This window comes from Varanus komodoensis, unplaced genomic scaffold (genome assembly GCF_004798865.1).
Source record: "Varanus komodoensis strain SLA01 unplaced genomic scaffold, ASM479886v1 scaffold61, whole genome shotgun sequence".
Lineage (NCBI taxonomy): Eukaryota > Metazoa > Chordata > Lepidosauria > Squamata > Varanidae > Varanus > Varanus komodoensis.
The window spans coordinates 2,015,299-2,041,035 of NW_025336236.1; the positions used below are offsets into that span (position 1 = coordinate 2,015,299).

The following is a 25,737-nucleotide window of genomic DNA, read 5'->3' on the forward strand; positions in this document are numbered from 1 at the left end:
ACATGTGTTTGTATCTCACTGAAATCTAATATGGACAAATATAATTGTGTATTGAATAACATCCTAAATTTTGCACATAATTATGTTAAAGGATGGTAGACATTTTAAAAATAAGTTCCTTCTTTAATTAACAATTGATCCAATTGTATCAATGTTTGAAAAAAAAAGCATAGAGCTATATATATTGAGTTGGATACAAAGGTTGTTGAAGTGGAAGAAGGTGTGCCTAACAGCATACCCCCTTCTCCTGTAGTTTCCTTGCATGACTTCCACCTCCCTCATGTAAGATGCTTCTGCCTACTCAGAAGCAAATCCCAATATGGAGCTTATTTCCTAGTAAATGTGTGCTTAGCATTACATTGTTAAACCGAACTAAAACTAAAAGGGTTTTTAAGTAAGCGTAAATGTACTTTAGCTATTCCAACTTCGTTTCATCACTAAATGGTATCACAGATTTCTGTTTAAAGGGAATATTCTAAGAGTAAACACATAAAGATATATTGAATTAAGTGCAAATTGTGGTTGATACATTCCAGAAAAGAAAATGCTACCTCACAAGGCCAGTATTAAGCTTCAACCATTACCTAAGAGAACTCTCAAAGGGGGGGTTCTTTTTCTCACGAATTATCTTTGAAAGAAGGAAAAGGAAATCTTTGAGAATATGAGGAAGGTTTTGAGCATGATCCAGTCAGGGCAGAAGGCCTTTCAGGATCCAGAGAAGGCTGCCACTTGCTATCTGAGCTCAAAGCTGTAGTAACCAATTTATAGAATGCCGCTTCACTGAAATCCAGTGCAAACAGAAGAGATCGCATCCTGCAGTGTGCTTTCTGGGAAATGGAGAGGCCACATCTTTGGCATTTTACTCATCCTGGCAATGTTTTTAAATGAACTAGGAAGGCTGATACAGGAATGTTGCCTAACCCTTGGCATTTCTGAAACATCCCCATGCCCTAACTTTACACAAATTCTTGGCCACTCTCTAGAAAGAATAAACTCTCCCAAACTGAGCACTTTTCAAAGTATGCAGACTTTGAACCTAAACAAAGGGCTTTGGTTGTTATACCAAATGAAAGGAATGCAGGAATTTTAAGCCTTTTCTTATCTTCTTGAATGTCTATGACTTTTCAGAAGGAGCCCTCACTCAGACAAGCTGTCATATTCTATCCCAGAATTTCCAGATTCTGTCAGCAGAAGCATCACACCTTAGTTTAGTTTCATTAGCAGCTGCAGAGAGGAGAAATAATAAGTATTTTCGATTATTCATGCAACTTAGCAGTCAGGCAAAGTAATCCACCCTGAACTTCCTCTTGCCAGAAACCTGTCATGCACAGGGGAAATTCTTCTATCACAACCTAGTGATCTTATCTTCTGGATAAGAATTTGCATAAGTAAATGCTGCATCTGTCCCAACAGAAGAACAAATCTTATTCTCTTATCTTCTGCTTGGCCTACAGACTGTTATCCTTCAGCTACTGAAGGTCTGCTGATCTTCCAACATATCACTAACCCCAATCAGTGAAGCATTCAAGGAACATGCTCAGCCATGCATGCCATTTACAAGATAATGACTAGCATCCAGAAGTGCTCCTGTGATGTATTTTGTTTAAAAATTGTGTATGTGCTTCAGATCGAGGGTTTCAAACACCATCTAGTGCACACATCCATTCCCCCACCCACTCATGCGATGAACATCGTTACAATTGCAAATACATGAAGTGAAAAGAAGTTAATAATTGCTGCAGTCAAATGAATTAGTTTTATTCACAGCTTGATAACTTTTGAAATGCATTCTTAAAAATAACTGTTGATCAGAGACTGCTGTGATCCCAGCTTTGTTGGTTTGGTCATTTTCCCCCTTGATACTGACAGTATCAAGAAAAAAAACCCTGAACAGTAAGAATGCGTATAAAGAATACATGAATTAGCCAAAGGAGGACACATGCACACACAAACACACACAAAAAGGGAACAGATTAAAACCATCAGGGTGGGCACCAATATATCATAAAGGCTTAACAATTTGGACCAACCACTTCTGAAGCCCAAAGTGTCTCTTATATCTTACCCTACAATCTTGGGATTTAAAAAAACATTTATATAAGCATCGATACAATTCATACATAAAATTCTAGGGTTCTAGAAACTCTATAACACTGCTGCTTAATGGTACATTAAAGAGCAAAAAGCAGAAGATACATAAAGATTGCTCAATGATTGCTTCCTTTCATGTAACTTCACTAAGCAAGACAATTTTATAACTCCTCTAGTCTATGAGACTGATTCACTTTTCCCTCTTCTGTCAGCTATGAAATGGATTTCTCTTTCCTTTTTTAAAATTCTTGTCATTCAAACAGACTGTGCTACCTCAGCTGTGATGCAGGGGAGAAAGAATAAGAAAAAAAGCTATGAGATACAGCACGTACCACTGGCTTAATGAGTTTCCTCCCTGCTTTAGAGTAGCAAAAATGTATAAGAATGTGAGACCATGTGTCAGAAAGCTGATTTATCAGAACCAAAAGTGGTGCTGATGGCCAAAGAGAATGCCTGTGAAAATGGCAACTTTTCAAGGCTATTGGGTTGCCTTCTTGGACTAATCATAACATTATGATTAGTCAAATGTCAATGTTTTTGTTGACATTTGTCGATCTGAATTTTGAAGTAGAATTTAAAATGGCCTGAGCTAGAAAGATTATTCTACAGATTTTAATATGTTTATTACTGTAGATATACTTTATCCTGATAAGTAAAATAAGGTGCACTTAATGATACCTTATCTGGGGCCAAATATAATTTTTTAGCTCCTTTATCTATCTTGGTGTTCTAATGGGTTTTTATGTTATTTCTTAACTTTAGAAAAAGTAATAGTAACACAATCCTTTCCTACTTAAAAATGCCTTTTTACCATTCATTTTTCAGAAACAGAAATAAAAGTTTAGCACAACTAATCAATTTCCTAAGATCAATTGTGAAGAAACAGTTCAGGAAAACACATGAATGCTTTACGAGATTCTACTGGGAGGAAAGTTTATTTTTACCTGATTTGTTAGACACCCATATAATTGCCTCTGGTGAGATGTGGCTCGTATTTCCTACTGCAATTGTTAATGGGATCTGCCACAAGTAGCTGCAAGACAAAGGAGGGGGATCTAAGAACAAAAATACTGAGCTGGTTCTTCTCACTTAACAGCAATCAGGGATTACATCAAAGGAATCAAACAATGTCAGTAGCAGAGCAAAGACTGTGATTCTAACAAGTTATTTTGCCTTTTAAATGAATTTGCTATTGGCAACAAATCTATGAGAAAATCATTCATCTTACAAAAATGATACTGGTATCTTTTTACATACTATCATTGCAAGATAGTTTCTAGTAAAATATAGGAAGTCACAAAACAGAGTGGAACTGCTGTAGCAAGAAGATCATTACTGAAATTTAAGAAGAAAAGGATCTAATGTTAGCATATGTTTTAGTTTAAGTGACAATACAGATTTTTTGCATTTTTAGTAACTTCTTAAAGGGTTCTAACAACAAAATTCCGTCCTTAACCACTTAATGCCTTGAATAATTATTCATATCTCTGTAAATCAAGTGTAAAATGCTGCAATTTACATACATTTTACACAGATGTTACACACTGAAAAAAATCAGGTTTCAATATATCAGTTATACAAAATTCATAGGTGAGTAATGGACACAAAGTTTAAATAGTAATTTCTTACAGGAGTGTCTTTATATGAGATAGATTCTGCAAGATAAACTACAAGCTTCATCATTGGAGATAAATTATAGAATCCAAACCAGCTTTGGATTTCCTTCCAAAGATGCAGCAAACCAAGTTCTAGTCTCTCAAATACCGCAGCTAGTATATTTCAGTCTAATGCTCCTTTGGAGACACTCTCCCCAGACACGCCTCATCTTTTATGTACTCTGCACAACTGATATTTACTAATATCTCTGCAAACATTAAAAACGCTTACAGAAGTGCTAAAGAGTGCCATTTCACATGGATGGTAGGGGTTTCTGTTATTTGGGGAGAATTTTCAGTAAATTCAAATATCCATTTTTGGATATAGCCAAGATAAAAGTGCATTAAGCAGTGATTTTATGAGAATGACTATAGGATATTGTCAACAAACACACATTTTGTGCTAAGTGAGTTGTGCTTTTCGTGTGCAGAGCTTGTTCACAAACCCATTTCATTGTTTATAAGAAGAGTGACTTGATATGTAGCCATAGCACATATGGGTATTTCTGAGGAATAATCACCACTGGTCTCCAAGGTTCCTGAAACCATCCCTCTCATCTCTTCCAAAGCACACATGTCCTGAACTCATTGTTGGCCCTAAATTCTGCACCTCCCTCTTACTACCACACCAAAATTCTTATAAGCCAGTGTAAGCCCAACAGGCCCCTTCCTACCTACCCCTTCCATGGGAAGTAGGAGTGCATACATCACTCCTTACACCAAGAAGCAAGACACAGGTAAGACTAAACCCATTCGTATTATGTAAGTAATACCTAGTCAGTCTCACAACACGAAATCCCCAACTCCACATAATACCGATGTGAAGATGGCATTTGCTGGGTGTAGGAGACCAAACTTAACCTGTGGGTTGTTTATTCCTCCACATGCACCTTTTAGTCAGCTAGGCTACAAGACAGTAAGTGAGATGGGAAACTAAGCCACTGGAGTTGGGGGAACATCTGAGATGAGATCACTGTTAAGGGAAATGGTAAGGGTCCTCTGCTGTCCACTGATTCTGCTTTTAAAAGAACCACACCACTTCTGCATGATACCAGAAAGCACAGGTTTGAAAACAAACGTTTGAGCAGGTAAAATGTAGTTCCACCCTGTGCCATAGGCATTTGATTTATTGTAGACTCCTCAACCTGGTGTCCTCCAGCTGTTTTGGGCTTCAACACCCATCAGTCTCATCAATCATGGGCAACAGTCAGGAATTCTTGGAACTGTAACCCAAAACATCTAGAGGGCATCAGACTGGGAGACTCTGATCCATTATACTATATTTTTAAAATTAGTAGTAGTAGAACTAAGAGGAAACTGATTAACCTTGCTGTAGAGAATTGTTCTCAATAGGAGAAAGGACAATTTTTCAGTCTTTGACTCTTTGTGACTAAGCAAGAAATATATGGCCATATTATTCACACGCACCCTGCCCTTCTTGCCAAATGGAAAGGATAATGACAAGTCAAGTGGGATTCACAGAAAAGAAACAATGTTATTAAATTTATTGAGAGGTCAGTGACTTCAAATTATTAGGAATGACTGAAGGAGCTAACTACTCAGTGTATTAAAATGCAAATTTGTAAAAGAAAAGACGCAATCACATCTTGGAATAGTTGGCTTTTTTCTATAGCTTCAGAACAGGGTTCTGTGTTTAAACTTCAGTGATTATACTGGATTGCAGTCCATCTTTTATTGCTACTTTAAGAAAAAGTAAAATGCAACAGATTTTAAATTGCATCTAGTTACATAGTAAAACACTGTTATAAATTTACATTAAAGCAAATGTTATCTTTTGAGAAAGAAAAGATGTTTAAAATGACAACAGAGATAAACAAATACATCTGCAATAATGTCCACACTCCAGTGTACAGTCTTATATCCGGTGCATGAACCAGTGTTCATGATTCTGCTAGGAGTTTGGAATTGTTTGGCGGATAACTCCCTCCCACACACACGCACACAAACATCTGTAGAAACCATTTGCCTGACCTTTGACTCTATGTAATATATTCCTTTGTAATAGTGGGTTCAATCCTCTATGAAATTAGCTATGTGGGCTGTAGGATTTGGTGGAAGTCTGGATACTCTGCTGGCACAACAGAAACACTGGAGGAAAACCCCAGATACAGAGCCAGAATGGAATGCATTGTAGCAGCTCTACACAGTATTCTATACTTGTCCAGGCAACCCAATTGACTGTACGTTTATTTTTAACAGTTGTCTCCACATCAACAGCTGACACAACAAAGATCAAGGAATGGTGTAATGCTACACAGAACCATCGGCTTCCACACCAGAGTATAAATCCAACCTAGGAAGATCACAATTCAGGTTTGGAGTATTGGGTGGCATTTCTCTGGTTTCATCTCATGCTGTTTGATGCTCCCAAGGGAAAACTCTGATGAAATGGAACTACTGATAAAGGGCACTTAGAACACTTGGTTTCAGGACACAGATCCAAACTCAGGATCAACATTAATGCAATGTAACTCTTATAGTTACCCTGTTTAAGCTAACCAAAAGCAGGTCTTGGCTTGTGAGATAACACAGAGAGGCTGACAGGACATGTTGCTCTGTCTGAGGGTGTGATGGGCTGGAAGGGCTTGTTGGCCCATCCTAATGCCAACAGCTTTTTATGACTGAGTCTGGGAGAATCAAATCTTCCATAATGTGTATGAACATCATGCCTGTGGCTGTGAATATTTCTTCAGGATGTATACTGCGTGTTTGGTTCCACAAGGCTCCCTCTATTTACCCCATGACATGTGCTCTGGTTGACCTTTGTGCATGTCCTGATGTCCTACCCCACACCTGCTTGTCAAAACAAGCTTCTGCTCCCTGGCTCTGTCCTGGATCATATCCAAGAAGGCCTACGTGTGCTTTATAGGTATCCTGTTCAAGAATCTGTATGACTCATCTGCTGTGTGGACTGTCCTTCAGGATTGGAACCACTTTCTATGGAGATCCCTGGGGGCCTGGAGTAACCTCTGGAACTGGTGGATTGGGAGCATGCACTGTGATGTTCTGTATGTTGTTATGCCAGAATGTACACTTGAATGGAACCCCCATCACTGGGATTTCATTGGTTCCCTTCTGTAAGACATGTGGCTGTCATTGCCAGCACTGTGCCTGAAGGCAGGTCCTCGTGGTGTTTCCAAGGATGCTCAAATCTATTTGCTATTTTACTCAATGTTTGCATCTCTGGTAATGTTTTCTTTCCACCTTGGTTGAACTCCGTCCCCAGCATAATTGCTGTTCTGCTAGTGCCTTTGATGTTGGGTAAAGTTATCAATCAGTACAAAGACATTATATCAATGGTCTTCAACAAGATTTTGTCAATCTCTCACCAAAGACTTTTGAGGAATTTAGCAAGAATGGGCTAACAGGGCAGTTGTTCTCATAGGCTAATAACTGGTTCAACTGGGTGATAGGAGGGTAATAAGCCACTAGTCCTCTCAAAGAGTTGTAGCTGACTTAAGAGGGCAAGGATTGTGGATGCTGCTGCTAAATCACTGAGTGGAAACCAAACACATCCTTGGAAGAGTCTCCAGAGGATTCAAAGTCAATGAACTGGCAACAAGAGGCAAATTAGTTTTCCATATAAGCAAATACAAAATGACGTATGTGGAGGAAAAAGTCCTATGTGATATATACCTATAAAGTGATGTGATCTTAACTGGCAGTGGCTTTATTGGTACAGAGATCTTGGGCTTGCAATTAATAGCAAAATGAAAGCATTGCTCAACCAACATTGACTGTGTCTGACAATGCTGCTGAAAGTGGTTTAAATAATAGCACGGTAAATGTGGTATCAGTTGAGAGTTATAGGAATAGCTACTATAAATTATTAAAGAAATAGCAGAACTTCATGAGCATTGAAAATTTGAAAATAAAACTATACAGGAAACAAAACAGAAAGAAGTATCAGCAATTTCCAAATAATCACTTTGTGACACTATAACAAATGCATTTCTCTTAATGGTTCCTGTTTCCTTTTCCTTTTTGAAGATTAATTAACCTTTGCCAGTAATATAAGCATTTTACAGTAATGGTTTTTAAAGTTTCTTTTAAAAAATGCTAGAACACTGCAAAACTGTCATTTTGTTAGAACACTTTTGCTAATAATTGACTGGCATTTTGAACTGAAGCGTAGACAATGGCCCTGAGCCAACTAGGGATGCAGGTAATCCTGTACATGTAGAGCTGAACTCTTTTAAAGAGGCCAGTTAAATCAGGTTTAAATTACCACTGGAATGTGAATGACCTGCAACTTGGTTGCATGTATGCCTTAACTATCTTACTAAGTCAAATGTGGTTAACCCTTCCTAACCGTTGCTCCATGAAACGTGCCTCCAAGTATGCTTTTTGTTGAAACTGCTCTATTTTGCATTCTACTCAAGAGTGCAAAGATCAATTTTCTTCCACTTTTTTGGTTTATTAAAGCATAGCAAAACAGATTACTAGCTCTTTATTTATTATAATCACTCCGATACATATGGCTACTCAACCGTCAATGGCATAAAATTCAGTTAAAAAGAGGATTATAATTAGAATAGTTCCCTTGTTTAAATCAATAATAGGTGTTTTCTCATGAACGAAAACTCAACTGGGGTCTTGGCCTATTTTAAATTTTAAACTTCAAGGCAAGCAATGAATAATTAGAGAGAAAGACAAAGTAAATTCTTGGCAATCTTAACTTATTTGTTGTTTTTCATCTTCCAGATGAAAAGAGAAATAAAACTAAGAATTCAGTTACTGCCTGAAACTCATGGTTACAGATCTTTATCAACATGATGAAGTACATACACATGATATTAAGTGCAGAAGAATTAATAGATACTTTAACCTTACAGCTAAAATCTGTTTATTTTAAATGATTATGTAATTCCTTTGGAACAAAATTTCAAGAATTTCAAAAGCCGTAAGTCATCATTAGCTTATTAATATGAGGATGACAGTCAGCATTACTTCTCTGTACCTTCGATTCATCTCAGGGAGTCTCTTGAATTATTAGAAGCTATTTACAATAGATGACAGCAAACAAACTGAAGCTTAATTCAGACAAGACTGAGATAGCTGTGATTGGTAGACTACTCTAAGTGGCATTTTACAGCTGGTCTTAGAGAGTTTTGAACTCCCCCAGGGACAAATTCACAATCAGGAGTTCTGTGTTAATGGTGGAAGCTTAAGTGTTGATAGTGCTTTTTATCAGCTTAGACGGGAACTCCAGCTGTGACCATATTTAGAAAGAAAGATCCTTGTTGGAGTTCTGATGTACCAGGTATATATAAGCTAGACTATTGTAACATGCTCTAACTTGGGCTGTCATTAGACAAGTTTAGTGACATTTTATTGAGAAATTGACATGAACAAATGTAAAATCCTCAAGAACATGTAATGTTTCTTTGACTCCCCTTGTTGATTAATAAGGCTTCTTTCAGTAATGGTGTAATGATTTTGATATTGTTAGTCTTTCCTTATGAACCTAATGAGTTGCCTAACACCCACCACTGGTGGAATAATTGGATAGACCCTTTAAAAAAAGTTTCAGATCAAGCTCCTTGCACCTGATATTTGCACTGGAAGGAGAGCTTCTATCGACATGGATGGGAAATGTCCTTTTAATGCAAAAAGCCCACAAAGGGGTTTTGATCTGGACTGGGACCAGGTAGGAATAAATCCTTCTTACCTTTGGATTAGAACCAGGATCCTAATCCAAAACTGATTTCCTGCACTTGCCACTTATTTATTCTTTTTTTTTTTTAAATCCTGCAATCGGTAATTGTCTACAGCAAGTGCCAATCAGAAGTAGACTGACAAGGATACTCAGTATGGGATTCTACTTTCCCTGTCTAAGAAACTGTTATATATGCACTAGCATTTGAAGTGCAGACAGGTTGCTCTTAATCTTATGTACCCATGACAATATGTCACAGGAAGCAAGACTCTTTCTGCATGTCCATGTGACAGGTTAAATTAGTGCTTTAGTGCTTATTTGCAAGCCATGATTACTTTACGGGAAAGAGCATGTGTGCACGCAGTCCCCTACTGCAATCCAAGTGTACAATCTGGCTTTAAAAAGCATTGTTTCCTTCTCCCTTTATTCCTGCCTCCTCACCCCTTTTTGTTTAGGTCTGAAGTTGTTCAGTTCAGAAACTGTTTTGCTGCAGTGTGTGACATGCTATGCCTAATGATGGTACTATAATAACAATAAAAACATGCTCCTTTGAATGATTTCTAATCTACAAATGCTTTGGTTTTCATATGATGCTCACAACTATCATGAAATACTTTGGAAAGTTATTTGAAAAATATCTGTTACTCAGAATACTGTATTTTCATTCTGGATAAGCAGTACATAGTACATTTGATAACTCTATTTTATAAGTTCATATTAGCTATATATATCAGCCTTAGAGATGCTCCTAAAACAGCTGGTTGGAAGCTTGAACACATACATACATACTCAACATAGACTTTGGGAGGTAATTACTCCAATTCTTTGAATAAAAGTCCTTTGAACTGTCAGGTGGAGATTTTAATAATCTCCCATCTTTGTAGAAATTTGATTTTCAATGCAAATATATTTTTTAATGTAGCTTGGTTAACTTAGTAAAGAACTCCAGCATTAAGTGCTGTTGTCCTGTACCCCAGTTCTCTTATGTTCCAAATATCATGCAGATCTTAATCATGAACTGTTCCATAGTTGAACAAAAACTACTACAATCAGAAAATAAGAAGATCCCTACTAGGTCAGATGAAAGGCTAATTTTGTCTAGCATACTGTTTGCCACAGTGGCCAAGCACATGTGTCAAGAGGACAAACAGGACCTGAGCACAACAATTTCTTCTTGCTGTTATTTCTCAGAATGCAACCTTCATTAAATAAAGCTGTAGAAAGGAATAGTGTTTCCTTATACTTGATTCTTCCCCCTGAACAGAATCTTTAAATTATCTAAATATGGCAAACATGAGAAATGAAGAAGTGGTTCCATGCATAATTTCTGGAATCACTGTTTGTACACCATGGGAATGCATAGTCAACACTACACAGAAACAAAACAAAACAAGTTTCTAGGAATACAAGTAACCTTTGTGTCAGGACATATTTGTTCTCAGACTTCTATATTGCTATAAATAATCAATCCACCTACAGGGAATTGGAAAGCTCCTTTCTGAAAGACCATATAAAAAGTGGTCAGCAACACCTGAGCTACGTATAGGAAACAATTAGAAAAACCTAAGGGTCAGTTTTTATACTAAAAATTGTGAATCAACACATGATAGCATTATTACTTAACTCATCTGCTACACACACTCTTGACTGAACAGGGTTATAGTAAATATGGCTGACTTGGAAATTAGGCACTAAAGTGCAAGAATTCACTAAAGCCACACCTTTAACTTGTCAGTTTGGACATATGAATTAGTCCTTAGAATATAAAACAAAAAATTGAAAGTGAAATAAATGCCAATTTTCACTGGAAACAATCACAGGTAGAAGTCATGCAGGTTGAATTAAGTTCATGTCTGAACTGTCAAGAATTTTTCTGCCACAGGGTTTGGGTTGATTATAACTGAACCAATAAAACTGCTTGCAAAATATAGGTTTCTCACGTCTGAGTATAAAGGTGTGGACCAAACTATCTCATTCACAAAAGCAACTAACAATGCTAAGGTGAACTCATGCAGTTTAGGAATGTGATACAACTAACCTCAGGCACAATGAATACACAGTGTATTTGAAGCCAGTCTAATGTACCTCTTTCTATTCTTAAGAAAATCAAGCTCCTAGATCAGGGAGAGAGAAAGAATTTCCATAACCCCACTCCTACCAAACTGGGAGCAGGGAAATACAAAAGCAAATTATTTCACTCTGCTAATTCAAATAGCCTAACAACAGTCCATGAGTTATCTGAGGATTGTTTCAAGAATGCCTCCTGGGTCTAACATATGCTGCAGCTTAACAAGTCATCATGGCTTGTTCAACCCATGCTGATTGTGTAAAACAGATCCATGGGTTCTCTCTGTAGTCTTTGCCAACAAGCCAGAATTAACTCAGGCCACAAAAGCAACCCATGGATCTGTTTCACCATGGTTTGGTAGAACAGCGATCATTTAAGAATATTTACTTCCTTCAGATTTTCACTAAATCTTTAAGAGTGGTGAAGGCTGATTGAAGCAACACCATCACATGAACCAAACTAGAGAACTGTCACTACTATTCTAGTAATAGCTACCACTGCCAGATAGGAACATTTTCACTATATTTCATTTACAAAGCAATTAAGAAGATATCCATGGACTTATGGGAATGTGCATGGCTGTATGGTTTACAGATGCATGACTTCATAACTGAATTTCTTTTTGTTTTCTGCTTGCTCTAATTTCAGAATGTATCCTGCTTCCCCAGGTCCTGCAGTGTTACTAAGCTGTATTTCCAAAACAAACCAAGCAAGCAAGCTGTGCTGCATTGGTTTGTGTATCCACATTCATTCTTGAACTGCTGGGCCAGTTCATGTGTCCTTATGCACAGATTCATTTTTTGAGTTGATTCTTTGCCTAATAAGCATAACAATATTTGCCCTTCCCTTAGGTTTGTGTTGTCCTAATCCATAGGCATGGAAATACAGTTGAGATAAGAATAAGGATCGATATAATGTCTACCAGTGTCACAGACTTGCTGAGATCATCTTCAAGCAGTTTTGAAAGCCTTATTATTTCCTTCAGTAGTTCCTAGATTCAGAGGAAAGCTTACAGGTTCCTTCTATTATTTTCTCTTCCCTCTCAATTTGCAGATGGTCAACTCTACCGCCTGCGCCGGCAAAGCAATTCAAAAGGGGAAAGCAGGCAGATTTGCAGAGGTTGGAGAAATTACTCCATAAAATTTTGTCAAGATTATCAACCTGTGTTTAAACCAACATGGTTTCCTTGGAAGTTAGTGAAAGACATGTGGGAAATATTTATATACACTATATCTATGGTATGTCTACGAAGCTAAGTGCCAAACTAGATATCATATTAATTAGGCATGGGCAATAATTATGTACATCTAAAAAAATAAATGGCCCGGTGTGAGAGAGCAGAACTGGGACAATGCCATATGGAAAGGGACACTGGAGTTGTATCACCTCCATGGTTTCAACAGTCCCCTCCCCCAAACCTGCTTAGTTTGGGATGGAAGTGTTGATTACCTGCCCACAGGTGTTTATCAAAAGCATGTATGTTAATTCCTTATATGTGATATGGTTTTAGGTGTGCATCTTTCTGGATTAATCCCCGTATATTTCACACAACCTTTATAATGGGACTGCAAGTGAAACACAGAAGCACTGATTTGCCCAAAGTAGTCTTATGCAGAATACAGTAACTGCTACATGATGTGAGCTCTCTCACCAGCATGCAAACTATTTCAGGTTGCTTAACGTGGTGGCAGTTATATGAATGACAAGCCATGCATCTATGCCAAAGTAGTGATTTGTTCCATTTATTAAACAAGTTATGAGAATTCCAAAAAAGACTGAAGTACATAAAACACAAGTCAGCTTTAACTACTACCAGCTTGCAAGCCCTCCCAGCTGTAGAGCTGTGCTATCACAGAAGCTGGGTTGAATTCCTCATGCATCTTATGATTCTAGCACCTCTTGGTTCTTACACTGATTCTCAAAGCTAGCATCATCGTTAGAGGCAAAAATAAGGTCATGGGTCCTTTCAAGGGACCATCTGTATATGCACACATAAATAAATGTGTAGGGCACGTAGGGCAGAAGATGTCAAGGCACCCAAAGAGTTTGATGAACATTTTCTGTCAATTTCTATAGGCTTCCACTTGTACTTACAGGAACTACTACTTCAGAAAAGTACTTTAAATGGATGTAGCCTACTGCCACATATGTATAATCTTCCTTAACAAGACCACATTTTCTTTTCTCCCCCCACCCCCACCCCATATCTCTTTTTAACAAATGCTTAAGTGCCCTACTTAATGGACTTGGGCTTGTTTATCACTTACATAGTTCTGTTAAATTGAGTATGAGCTCAGGACTGAAGATTCAAGAAAGTGTTTCTATCCTTGTATTTAATGTTTGTGTAACTGTTCTTTCCTCAGTGCTAGCCCACTGGAATAGGAAAACACAAGGATTAACTGATTGAGATAAGGCCACAGGCCTCCATCTGGAAATCATTTATATTTATACCTGTACCTACTTAAAAATGTTCAGTAGGTGAAGGCCAAAAAAAGTTTAAGATGGAAAATGTGGAGATGCAGACATGATTACCCAGTGCTTTAATTTAATTTACTTAGGAAATCATTTCTTTCCATGTTTAGACAGAAGCAAAGAAATCCAACTATCAGCACGCCCCAGGCAATTAGGTGAGTCATGCTGGTAGTTGTTTGCATTTTGTTCTGTCTACCTATGTATTGAATTGTCCCATTAAAGAATAGTTTTTAAAAATATCATAGAAAGGTAACACTATCATACTGACACTTCACTTTTAATTTTCACACAACCATTTCTATAGGGATTTTCAGTTACAGAAAAATAGTATCAAGACAACTGCAAAACATGATACTTCTACTAGAAAATGTAAGTACCTGTTGTTTCCAAGGCCAAGATCTTTCGTTTTAACATGAAGGTCGTAGATAAAGTGTTCTTGAGAGATTCTTACAACATTGTCTGAAGTTTCATTTCCCATGATAGTAATAACTGGATAACCCATCTGGAGTGTCCATTGATCCATCACTTCCTGAATATTCACAAATTTTCCAACTTTCTTAAGTGCCTTAAAAACAAAACCAATGCAAACTCCTGTTGAGCATATTGAAGTAACTTGCAGAGTTGCCACATTTTCTCTCTTTTAGAAAAAAGTTATATTCTTTGTGCCACTTAGAAGTTTAGTATTTCACCAATTCAGATATGTAATTCTAATGATATTTAAAACAGTCATAAATATATAGTCATTGATGCATAATCAAAATAATTTTTAAAATATGCACAGTAATCCCTGATATAGAATTCAAACTATAAAAAGAAAATGCCTCCATTGTTCTTCTCACCTGATAAACTGAGGGTTCCAATTGATTAACTAATTTACTTGATCATCAATAGCTAACAAAAAAAAACCAGAAACTGAAATATTTCAACTTTAGTTGCAACATAATGAAGAGAAACTAGATAGAAAATAAACTAACAATAAGACCCTGGTTTAACAAGAAATCCATGTATCATTTAAATTCAGAAAAGGCTTTTTCTTTCTCTTCTTTAAGAATGTGGAAGGACAAGAGCCAGAAGCACATGGTTCTGTAGCACATGTCTGAATCTGTTAGCCATGCTCAACAGTATCCCAAAATCTGTTTTCCATTGTTCTTAGCGCAGCTCTGGGCAGAGAGCTTTGGCTATTGGGTGAAAGAAAACACAATAAATAAAAGCGGTTGTCAGAAATACCAAACCAGAGGGTGCATGTTTGCATATATTTTCCAAACATTTCCATCCTCATGACACATGCTCTGTCTTTAACAACTAGCCTCTATATGGCCCCAACTATTCATGGGCATGTGCAGCAGGATAAGAGCTTCCCTGTAATGTGAAGTATTTAAAAAATACCTGGGCTTGTTTAAGAATTAGTTAATATAATTCATTCTGCACTTCTGCTGTTTTATCTTGTTGCTACATTGTTTTATTTGCATTTCTTATATTTATTTTGTATCTTATTTAAGGGCAGGCTACAACCTTAGTAAACAAATAACTATGCAGCACCAACAGCCAACTCCCAGCACAGTGTAGGAAAAGATAACCAGGTTTCTACAAGTGTAGGAAAAGGTGGTATAACCTGGTTTAGACCTTCCCTCTTCCTTATATTCATACTGTGGACAATGGAAGGGCCTCATTTGCTTTAAAGCACCCAGCTCTGACTGGCTACTTGGTGCTGGACACTATCCTGTTCACAAAATTATTCCTTGGCATTTGGAATCATACACGAAGAAATGTCCCCAATAAATTATTTAGAAATATCTTATTGCTGATGCCCATTTTTATTTATGCTTGCTTAATTATTATATTATCATTTTTAGTCTATGTATTTTTTATGTTTTAAGTCACCTCGAGAAGACTTCTGCCCTGAAAGATTTTAAACGAATAAAATATACATGAAACAATGCTACCAAAGCAGCAAATGAACTACAAATGCAGACAGGAATGAAAAATACATTTCAACTTTCAACTTTTAAAAAAGGGACTTTTGCATTAAGGAGTCAAACTTCACAAAAAATTCATGCAGCCATAATGATCACAGGCTTGGAGAGGAGAGGTTGTTTCCTGCTGTCTTTATATGGTTTCTGAATATGTCAAGACCAAGGGCCGTATCCAACAGGGCTGCTCCATCTACACTGGCTCTGCTGCATACACAGGAGTGTCTCCTTGATCAATGGACCTTTCATGCTTCTGAAAATAACTGTGAAAATTAGTAGAAACATCCTTATCCCTATTGGGCCAGTTCATCAGTATGCATGTACTTGGTGATAATAGAACTACAAAGGGATAAAGAATACATTTTTATATTGCCAATCTCAACAAGCTCTTAGTTTGTAAACGGGTATTATCCCTAACTTCGGAGGCTGGGAAACCAATGGTGTTTATCCAGTGGTAAGTAGTAGGTCTTTAGCACGAGCTTAAAGGATTCTAGTTCTAATTCAGATGTTTCACGGTTTGGTACTGGCCTGAAAGCCAGGTTCTAAAGCTACATGAGAACCTCTTTCCTAAACACCATACAAGTAACAGTATGGAATACTGACATATACTAACAAGAGCCCAAAGTAAAAACTATATTTGTTCTGTAAATATTTTAAAGTGCTTTACCTCTGATAGTGTGTTCCATAGGTCCTTTCTGGCAGCATTGCCATACTTGTGAATGGTTAAATAATCCTACAAAACATATTTAAACCAGTCATTATCACACAACAGCCAACATATTTCAAAATACCCTATGGAGCTACATTGCTGCAGAAATCGAATTATATATTTTCTATATTTTAAGCATGTATGTTTGCCATGAATTAGAATACAAATATTTTCTAGAGCAAGTTTAATATGTTAAAATATGTAAAACTCATAAGAAATGGCCTTCAGAGCATAGTATTCTTAAATAAACGTTGAGTTCCATATCCTGTTTTCTTTTCCCAAATTAAATCTCAGTTTTAAATCTTCAAGCTTTTCTCTAGACTTGTGTATAGCTTCATTATCTGTTTCCAGCAAATCTTGGCAGTGTCCTCAAAGTTTCCAGAGCTAAGTGCTACTTATTTTAGCAGACGATTTGTGGTTAATGTCAAGAGATCACACTTAGACAGATCTGCTATTAAATATTTAAACAAGAAATACTTCATTCAAACCACTACCTTAAATTCATTAAGGAACTTTCTGGATCTATGTCCTCCCTTTTGATTAAACAGAAATATATTAACCACACTGTACACATTCTAGTTTTGAAGTTTTTTTAAAAAAAGATATAGGCTTGATCAGACCCATTGGACATTCCATGTGTACAAGGCCTTTAGCTCAAGTCTTACTACATGGTAAGTTACCCAAATACCTTTCAAAGAATGTACTGAAGACATCTGACAGTGTAATTTTAATACTGATGTCTTAGGGAAATTTGATTCCTGTTTTTCTTTCCTTCTGTTATGACTTAGTGGCTAATAGACTGGAATTAGGATTTAGATTGGTTTTTTCAGTGTTCTTGAGAACCTTAAACTAGTTGGGAAACCTGTGTTCCCCAGATGTTGTTGAACTTCAACCACCTGCAACCAGCAAGGCAAATGGTCCAAGATTATGGAACTTGTAACCCAACAATACCCAGAGAGCTGTAGATTCCTTTTGTGACGCACTCTAAATTAGATCTGCAGCAAGATAATGGTTTGTTCTTACACTAAAGTTTAAAATTAGAATGCATTAAATAGCATTTCATTCGCACAGTAGCAAACAGGGATTGCCCTGCTTATGGAGAATCCTGCTTCACTGAACTACAATGCATAGTTTTAACAATGATGTGAACATTATTGTTAGGAGAGACAACAACATATATATAATCCTTCCAACATTTTGTGCTCTAGAATATATACTGTATATGTAATTCAGTAAAACATTCAGTAGCTTCTCTGGGAGATGAACTGGTTAGGTTTTAAAAGTAAATAAATATATACATAAACAGGTCTGCATAAGTTAACTGTATTTCCCTTCCATGGGAGGCCGCAATTACTTTTGATTCCACAGTAGCTGCTATCACAGTGGGGTTGGGAAAAGAGAGTCGCAGGAGAGCCAATGTCAGCTATTCATGGTCATTTTTCCCATGAGAATGTGGGAAGCAGAAGCAGCAAGTTCATGATCGTGTTGCAATTTGAATCAAAGTCCATATTGATCACTGAAAACTGAGGAAAGGTACCTTCTATGAGTGGAGCCCTTCTGTTCACTGGAGACAGGCCAGAGACTTATGGTACCTTCAACAACTAACCAGTATTTCTATGCCACAAGTTTTCTATGTTAGTCTTTCAGAAGTCACAACACTCTTCAATATTATAGAGGTATCCAGATCCATTGTTCTTTCAAAGTGTATTCCTGCTAATACCAAATGTTTCATTAGAATCCAATGTGTCAAAGCCTCTGAAGTGTCAAAGAGAAAAGGCCCAACTCTTGAAATGGATGAAAATCTCTTCCAATCCCTCAAGACCACAATGCCTCTCCGAGATTTATGAAGCTCAGTTAGAAAACTAATGAGAATTCTATGCTGCCATGACAGACATAAGAAGAGTATTTCCATTCTATAATTAATGTGCTCCTGATGCTGGTATAGTCATGAGCTGTATATTTAAACTCCTTACCACATGCAACAACAGGTGTAAAGCGGCCCAACATTTACTCCAACAAGGCAATTAATCTTTCTCAACATTCTACATTAGCCATTATTTTAATCTGTCTGAACGGTATCTGCAAGAAAAGGAAAATATTTCTGCATTCATTGCTCCTTCCCTCACTATACATACCAGAAGCTTGGCTCATCCTTTATATTTCAAAATTCTCTATTTCAGTAAAAGTATGTGGAACTATATAGAGGCTAGTAAGAGACACAACACTTGAAATGAAAGACAAGCTACAAAACTACGATACAAAGAGCTGTTCATTATAAGGTATAATATTTTGTACTACTCTACTGCTCCAGGGCTAGACTGATTGTTTCACATTCTGCTGCCTTTAACGATGAATAGCTTATAAAATGAACAACTGTACAATTATGTGTCTTGCTCTTCTGGGTTCTGCAGGGCAACAAAGAAGGAAATTATAAGGCAAACAACATGTGGACTTCCTCCAGCTCAAAAGCCTTTCCATGGGAAGGTAAGCAAACAAACATAGCATAATATGCTAAACCAAACTTACCTGAACAGCCACTCTTTAGGGGGCTTCCTTTACCATTCTGTAGTGAGTCTATATAACGGATATTTGTCACACATTATGCCACATAGTTTGTTCATGCTCTTTATTTCATTAAATAGATTAGATTATATTTGATAGCCCTTTTTGGAAGAGGAATTATACAGAAAAGCTGCATAGCAGCAAGTACAAACCCAGAATTTATATAAATGTGTACAATGTACAGAAAGGCAATCATCAATGAACAATGGGACAGTCAAGTTAGCAAGTACTACAAGCCGAAAGAAAGATTCTCTTCTTGTGTTTTAGGGCACCAAACAACAACCTGCGAAGCATGTGCTTCTTCTATTGTTAAATCTTGTTTTTGTTAAATCTATAGTGCTGAACTGTATTAATTCATTCTCTGTGTTACTTTTATTAAAGTTTAACATGATATGCACAAGTAATGAGCTATAGCACAACTCAGGCTTACATCCTTCCATATCCCTTCTGACATGTCTAGATCCAGGTTTAGTTGACTGTGGTCTCCTGAGTCTTCTAGTTAATATTATGGGTGGCTTTATATAAGCCAACATCAACCCTTGGTTTCTGAAGCTGGCTCCTTTAAACTAGTCCTAGTTACTGTTAACCATGATTCCAGGTCTGGCTGACAGAGCAACAATGGGACAGAAAGCTTCTGAAGACATCCCCTCATCATGCAGGAGGAGGATATGGGACATGGCAGTATACTAGCCCAAAGCACATTGCAGTGCTTTAAGGAGTAATATGATGTGCAAACAGGATCGCTGTGAAAGTTCTTTGCTTTACTGTGACCTTGTAATTGATGAAATGAGTTTCAATTATTGAAAAGTCCTGCAATTTAGAGAGCCAGATTAGGACTTGTTTAGGTTTTTAAAATGTGGGCATCACTTCATTGCCTGTTATTCACAGAAACATTTACAATTTTGGTTAAACTTAAGATGCACATTTTTCCCATGCAGACAATGAAACACTCATTAAGAGTTGAACATGATCTTCAGGACTGCATGTTGGTAGTCTATCAAGTGGCAAGGTGTAAGAGTGCAGGGGTAGCCTCCACAGATATATAGAAATACTTCTCAGATCACAATCCTGTCAACAAAACCCAGGAAACTTGCTGTAAATTAAATTTATTTTAAGTATTGTCAGGTGCCATCTGGATATTATTTCAGGCAAATTTTAAAAAAACATTCACAGATACCGATGATGCTGAGTACTGAGACCAGATGCTTTTCCATTCCTCAGGGGGAATTTATTTCCCAAGCCTCCATGTTCCAAACAGCTATATGACCAGGTATTTCCTTGTAGCTAAGTTTACATACCCAATACAACTGGGAAATCTAGCCTTTGGAGTGCCATATTTATTCAAATCCCATCCATTCTCTAGAGATCTGAAGTGTAACAGTTCTCCAGTTGAGAAAATTATTGAGTTGTAAATAAATAAACCAAGGGATGTGTAATTCTTGCTCCAGGGCTATAAAATTCCTGCTCTTATGAATACTAACAAATCTAGAAAGCTTTTAAAATATATTTCTAGTATATTTGGCCAGATCTTAATTATTTTTGTTGAAGATTAATACCTGATTAAAAAAAATGAACGTCCAAGGTTTCAAAACCTTTTCAAAATAGGATTAGAGAAGAATGGTCGTTTCCTTGTAAAATGCCCCCCTCCCCCTGCAATCACCGGCATTAACACCCTTTGTAGGGAGAGTCTGTCCTCAATCCAAAGACACCTCTGAGCTGGCCCATAACTTAGTACACTGAATAGCCAAATTGCTAAATGTTCTTGTTTAACTGCCTTGCAATGGCTTTTATGCATCCAAATGAAGTCATTAAGTAATTTCCCTTGTGTTTCAATCTTTGTTCTAAGACTGATAATGGGAACCTCAGAAATAAAGCAAGGATTCCAGGTAAAAATTTCATTTTAGCAAATAAAATCCTGCTAGAAGGAAGGTTTATCTTTTCTCACATTTAATTTCTTCCTCTATCATTGTAAACAACGGACTAGATCTTTTCTCCAAGGTCTCACTAATATTCAAAACAATTGTAATTTCCGTGTATTCCTGAAAATTGGAATGTTTTGCAGTTCATGTTGAGTTTGGGCAGAAGTGCTCTCCTAGCCATCAGCAAATACAAATGGTTTAATTTTGTATGCTCTGTTTTCAATTAAGAATGAGGAGTGGGTGGGGAGAGTCTGATCCATTCCTGTGATGGTCTCAGATGAAATCTCCGGCAGAAGAAACACCTCCCTCTTGTGAATTGCTTCCAAGTTGGTATCCAAGGCTTTGATGATTTTCTTCCCCAAGCCCATTCTTTCAATTGTAGCCTTTAAAGAACTGCCAGTTCCAGTACAGTTACCTGGTTCATTGTCAACATCCTGGGCTATGACTGTGTCAGGCGGCTTCCTTGTGTTATCAGAGCCCAGTTGACTCAATAAGAAACCAGACGGTCTGAATATTTATCTACCTATATGAGTATATCCAAGCAATGCATAAAAGGGAGAAGGGAAGGGGGTTTAATTCTTAGATGAAAAAAGAATAGATGGGAAGGGGACTGAATCTTCCACCAACTTCATTGCTTCACACACTTTTCTCTCCATTTCTGGTACTGAAAGTGTTCTGGAAGGAATGTGTCTAAGATGACAGTGGGGAAGTTAAGACAGGAGAGGGATTCAGCTCTCCTCACTTGCATGCGCGTGAAAAATTCTCCTCTCTCCCTCTACTTTGACCAGAATACTCCCACAAACATTGGTATTCCTAATTCCTACATTTAGGATTAGCTTAAAAATAACAACAAGATTTGCTGTATCATAAGACATTCACTTCTCTAAGAATTTTCCTGATACTCACTTGCTCCCTCTTCCATGACTGAATTTTGTCTATTAAGACATCACTACTCAGACTAACCCAAGTTTCCAGACTAATCCCTCAAATGCTGATCTCAGAAGCAGTGCAGTGTAGCTCTAGGCGAATGACTAACAGAGCAAAGGAGCATGCCGTGAGGTGGCGTGACCTCTCAGTTTAGGCAGTGTGCAGAGATACATGTCATAATGAAGAAAGGCTGATGCAAAAATAAAATTAGCAAAAAATGAGGGACAAAATTACAAGTCAAGCAAGGAGCACATTATTCTACCTTCTACTCTGAGGCACAGATGCACACACTAATGTCTTCATCCACCTGCTGGGCCAGCTGTCAATAGTATCCCAACCCCTCAAGAGATGCTCCATGAAATCCAGCTACCAGGAACATAAGGATGCCACAAAAATGCTCATAACTTTCAGAACGGGACCTTATCACAATAAGAGGACTCTGTCTGGTGACAGTTAAAGAAGTTTTAGAAAGCTGACACAGAGGAAGAGAACTTTAGGCATAACTAGATACAGAGGCTGAAACTGGCAGGAAGGACATTTGTGCTTTTTAACATCATTTTTCTTCATCATGGGTCCGTTATAACATTACAGCCTTGTCTCACCATTACTGCAAGGAACTTGGAGCAATATTGTTTGCTCCATAGCTAAGTAGCCTGCTTGACCTTGCTCTGCCATATTCAAGCTGAATGCTGCAGTCACGGCATCAAATCTCAGAACACCAGTTCCCTGTGAAGCACAAATCATAATCAAGAGAGCTGTAGGACTACCTCCACACACCCAATTATGCCCAGACTCAAATTGTCTAGCAAGCAGCACAGGCTGTTGATTGTCCTTCCATTTTTTCAGGTTGCACTCGGACAATGGAAACCATGGGGATAGGCCAGGTGGACCTCCCAGTCTAAAAAATCTTGTCTTTTAATGCCCAGTCAGTTACTGGGAAGAATATCACTTATCTAGGACTTGATTCTGGATAAAAATGCTGAACAGACAGATGTTCTTGGCTGAGGCAATCAAGAGAACCTCCTCATCTACTGTCAGGTTATTACATGGTAAAGTAAGCTAGGGCTGATGAAGTGGCTACAGGTTACAGAACGTCTGCTCCACTGACCACATGCTCTGCTTACTGCAAGAGCAATATTGCTGTGGTCCGTTAGCAGGAACAATGCAGAAATTCATTTGGTGTACTACCCAGTCTGCTGCTTAATAGTCCCAATCCCTGACCTAGCTGCAGTGATTTCTGGGCTGCTGTTAGATAATCCCCGCTCCACCCCATAGGATTACAACTGTTACATGAACTTTGCTCATTCAGGAGTGGTTCAGGATTTCTTGTCCACCATGAACCTGTCCCAGTTAGTATCTGCCTTCATGAATACAGCAGGTCACATTCTTGAGCTTGTATTCTGTTCATTGGATGTGATGTTCTGGAGGTGGAAGAGGTACGTGTGACTCTGTTGGCATAGACAGATCTCAGTGTTTCAGATTGTCTCTTGGTATGATGCGCCACAGAGGTAGTGGGCTGGTTAAATTGCTTTGCCCCAAGTTATTCCTTGAATGAGCTTTAGGAGTTTCCTGCATTGTCTATCAATAGAATTGTCAAGGCTCTGGATGACCTGCAGAAGATGGAAGCCACACAGGTATATGACACAATCAGACTAAACACCTTCTTCCTCCTCTCCCTTCCACCTCAGCTTTCTAGTTTAACAGGAAATTAAAGGCAACAAAAGAATGACTAAGGGCCAATACAGGGAATCTCAAGACAAAACAGAATGATCACGGAATAGAGTCCATTTGGTGACCTACATTGTGTTGGTGAGAGCAACAAAGAGAGTTTACTTATTTGCAACCATCATATCTGCACAGAAAAGACCGGCAATACTTTTCTCTGTTGTGTTAGTCCTTCTTTACCAGGAGATGAAAGAGGGGAAAACAGAACAGTTGGAGGCTCACTGTGTTTCATTATTTGCATGCAAAGTTTCTTGACTCCACTTCAATTTGAACATTACCACTGGGGAGATTGGATGGATGCAATTTTGGCAACCATTTATCTAGTTGTTTTGAATTATTTTTAGGCTGTAGTTCTTTAGGTGTCTGAAGAGGTTAGGGCTACCACTACCCTGGTTGATTAAATCAGTCACAGTGGGACTGACCTATCATAAAAAGAAGTTATTACTGTCTTTCCTTTAATTAAAGGACTTAATTCCTTGGGGTTTATGTTCTAATTAAGGAACTTAACTCAGGCAACATAAGAAATTGCTAAACAAATTAACCTCTCTTGGTCAATATGACTGAACATGTGGTGGCATTCCAACTCTAGGTACAGGTAGATGATATTACTTAACAAGACCCATTCCAGTTGGGCATTTGCCCATGATATGTGACTTCAACTTTATTGGTTGCCTTGATGGATGACCTATTCTGATAAAAGGATGGTGTACAGCCCTACTGATTCTTCTAGACCTCTCTATAACATATGATATCATCAACCTTGATATCTTCCTGAGATTGAGTCTTGGTACCATAGTACTGCAATGGTTCAAATCCTTTGTGTTTGGTCATGTTCAATGTAACTATGCCATGGCTATTGGCCCGTAATTTTATTTATACATAAACCAATTGTGAAAAATTACCTGGACCTGTGGAATGAAATGCCATAAATATGCTGATGACACTCAGTACTACTGTCATGTACTACTTTCTAACTCCAAGAAAGTGGTTACTACCATTAAACATTGCCTCGGTCTGATAATGGGCTGAATGGGGAGAAGGAAACTGAGATACTAATCCAGACAAGGTAGAGGTGCTGTAGTTCAATGGAAAGCCCAGGTCAGGGATTGGGACTATACCTGTTCTGGAGGTAGGTGCAATTCTCAAACCTTCAAATACAAATCCTACATTGTCTGTGGTTCCTCAGATGGTAGTGGTGGCAAGGAATGAGTTTGCACAAGTGGCATAGGTACCAGCTGCATCCATGCCTGATCAGTCTGATCTAGCAACAGTTAACCATGCTTTGGTGACATCATGGTTAGATTACTGCAATTTGCTCTCTACCCACAGCAGTACAAGATCTACTCAGTACAAAATGCAACCACAAAGTTGCTAAGCAGAGCTCAATATTGTGACGGTATCATAGCATATTGAAAGGTGTGCATTGTTTGAGAAATTTTTCTGGGTTCAATTCAAAGTGTTGGTCTGAACCTTTTCTTTAAAGAAAGTACAATCTTGGTTTGGATGGGAGAGCATTCCATGGCTTAAGAACAATATAGGAGAAAGCCTCCTACATTTTTGACATATTTTTGGCATTTTTGACATATCTTTGACAAATGAGCCTTAGCAAGCAGCATGTTATGAAAAGGCCTCTCCTGCATATCTTAATAGGCAAAGAGGTTCATGGATCAAATGGATTCCAAATAACTCTGGGGGATTTCCAACTGCCTTGGTAGACACTCCTGTCAAAGCTCAGGTTGCTCTGTGGCCTGAGGAGTTGCCATGATCACCCCCAAGTGTCCTCTTTCCCACTGCAGAGCCTATTCAACTCTGTTGTATATACCAGATCTGAGGATGATGAAGCAAGAGGTGGAGGAGAATTCAGGACAATCTGACCAAACAGGACTTAGTGCTCATTATTGATCCTATTCCATGGAGGTGAAGGCAGCAAGGAAGCATCTCATTGTGTTGTCCAGTGAA

At 37.9% G+C, this 25,737-nt stretch overlaps 1 protein-coding gene across 1 annotated transcript in view; it reads right to left on the bottom strand.

Moving 5' to 3' along the window:
- TRHDE (thyrotropin releasing hormone degrading enzyme) overlaps positions 1-25,737 on the bottom strand; it is a 467,798-nt gene that overhangs the window by 55,916 nt on the left and 386,145 nt on the right. The window contains exons 8-10 of the mRNA XM_044449813.1: positions 16,604-16,669; positions 14,344-14,531; positions 3,036-3,124 (exon numbers count right to left, since the gene is read on the bottom strand). Of these exons, the coding sequence (XP_044305748.1) occupies positions 3,036-3,124; positions 14,344-14,531; positions 16,604-16,669 (343 nt within the window). The remainder of the gene's footprint in view (positions 1-3,035; positions 3,125-14,343; positions 14,532-16,603; positions 16,670-25,737) is intronic.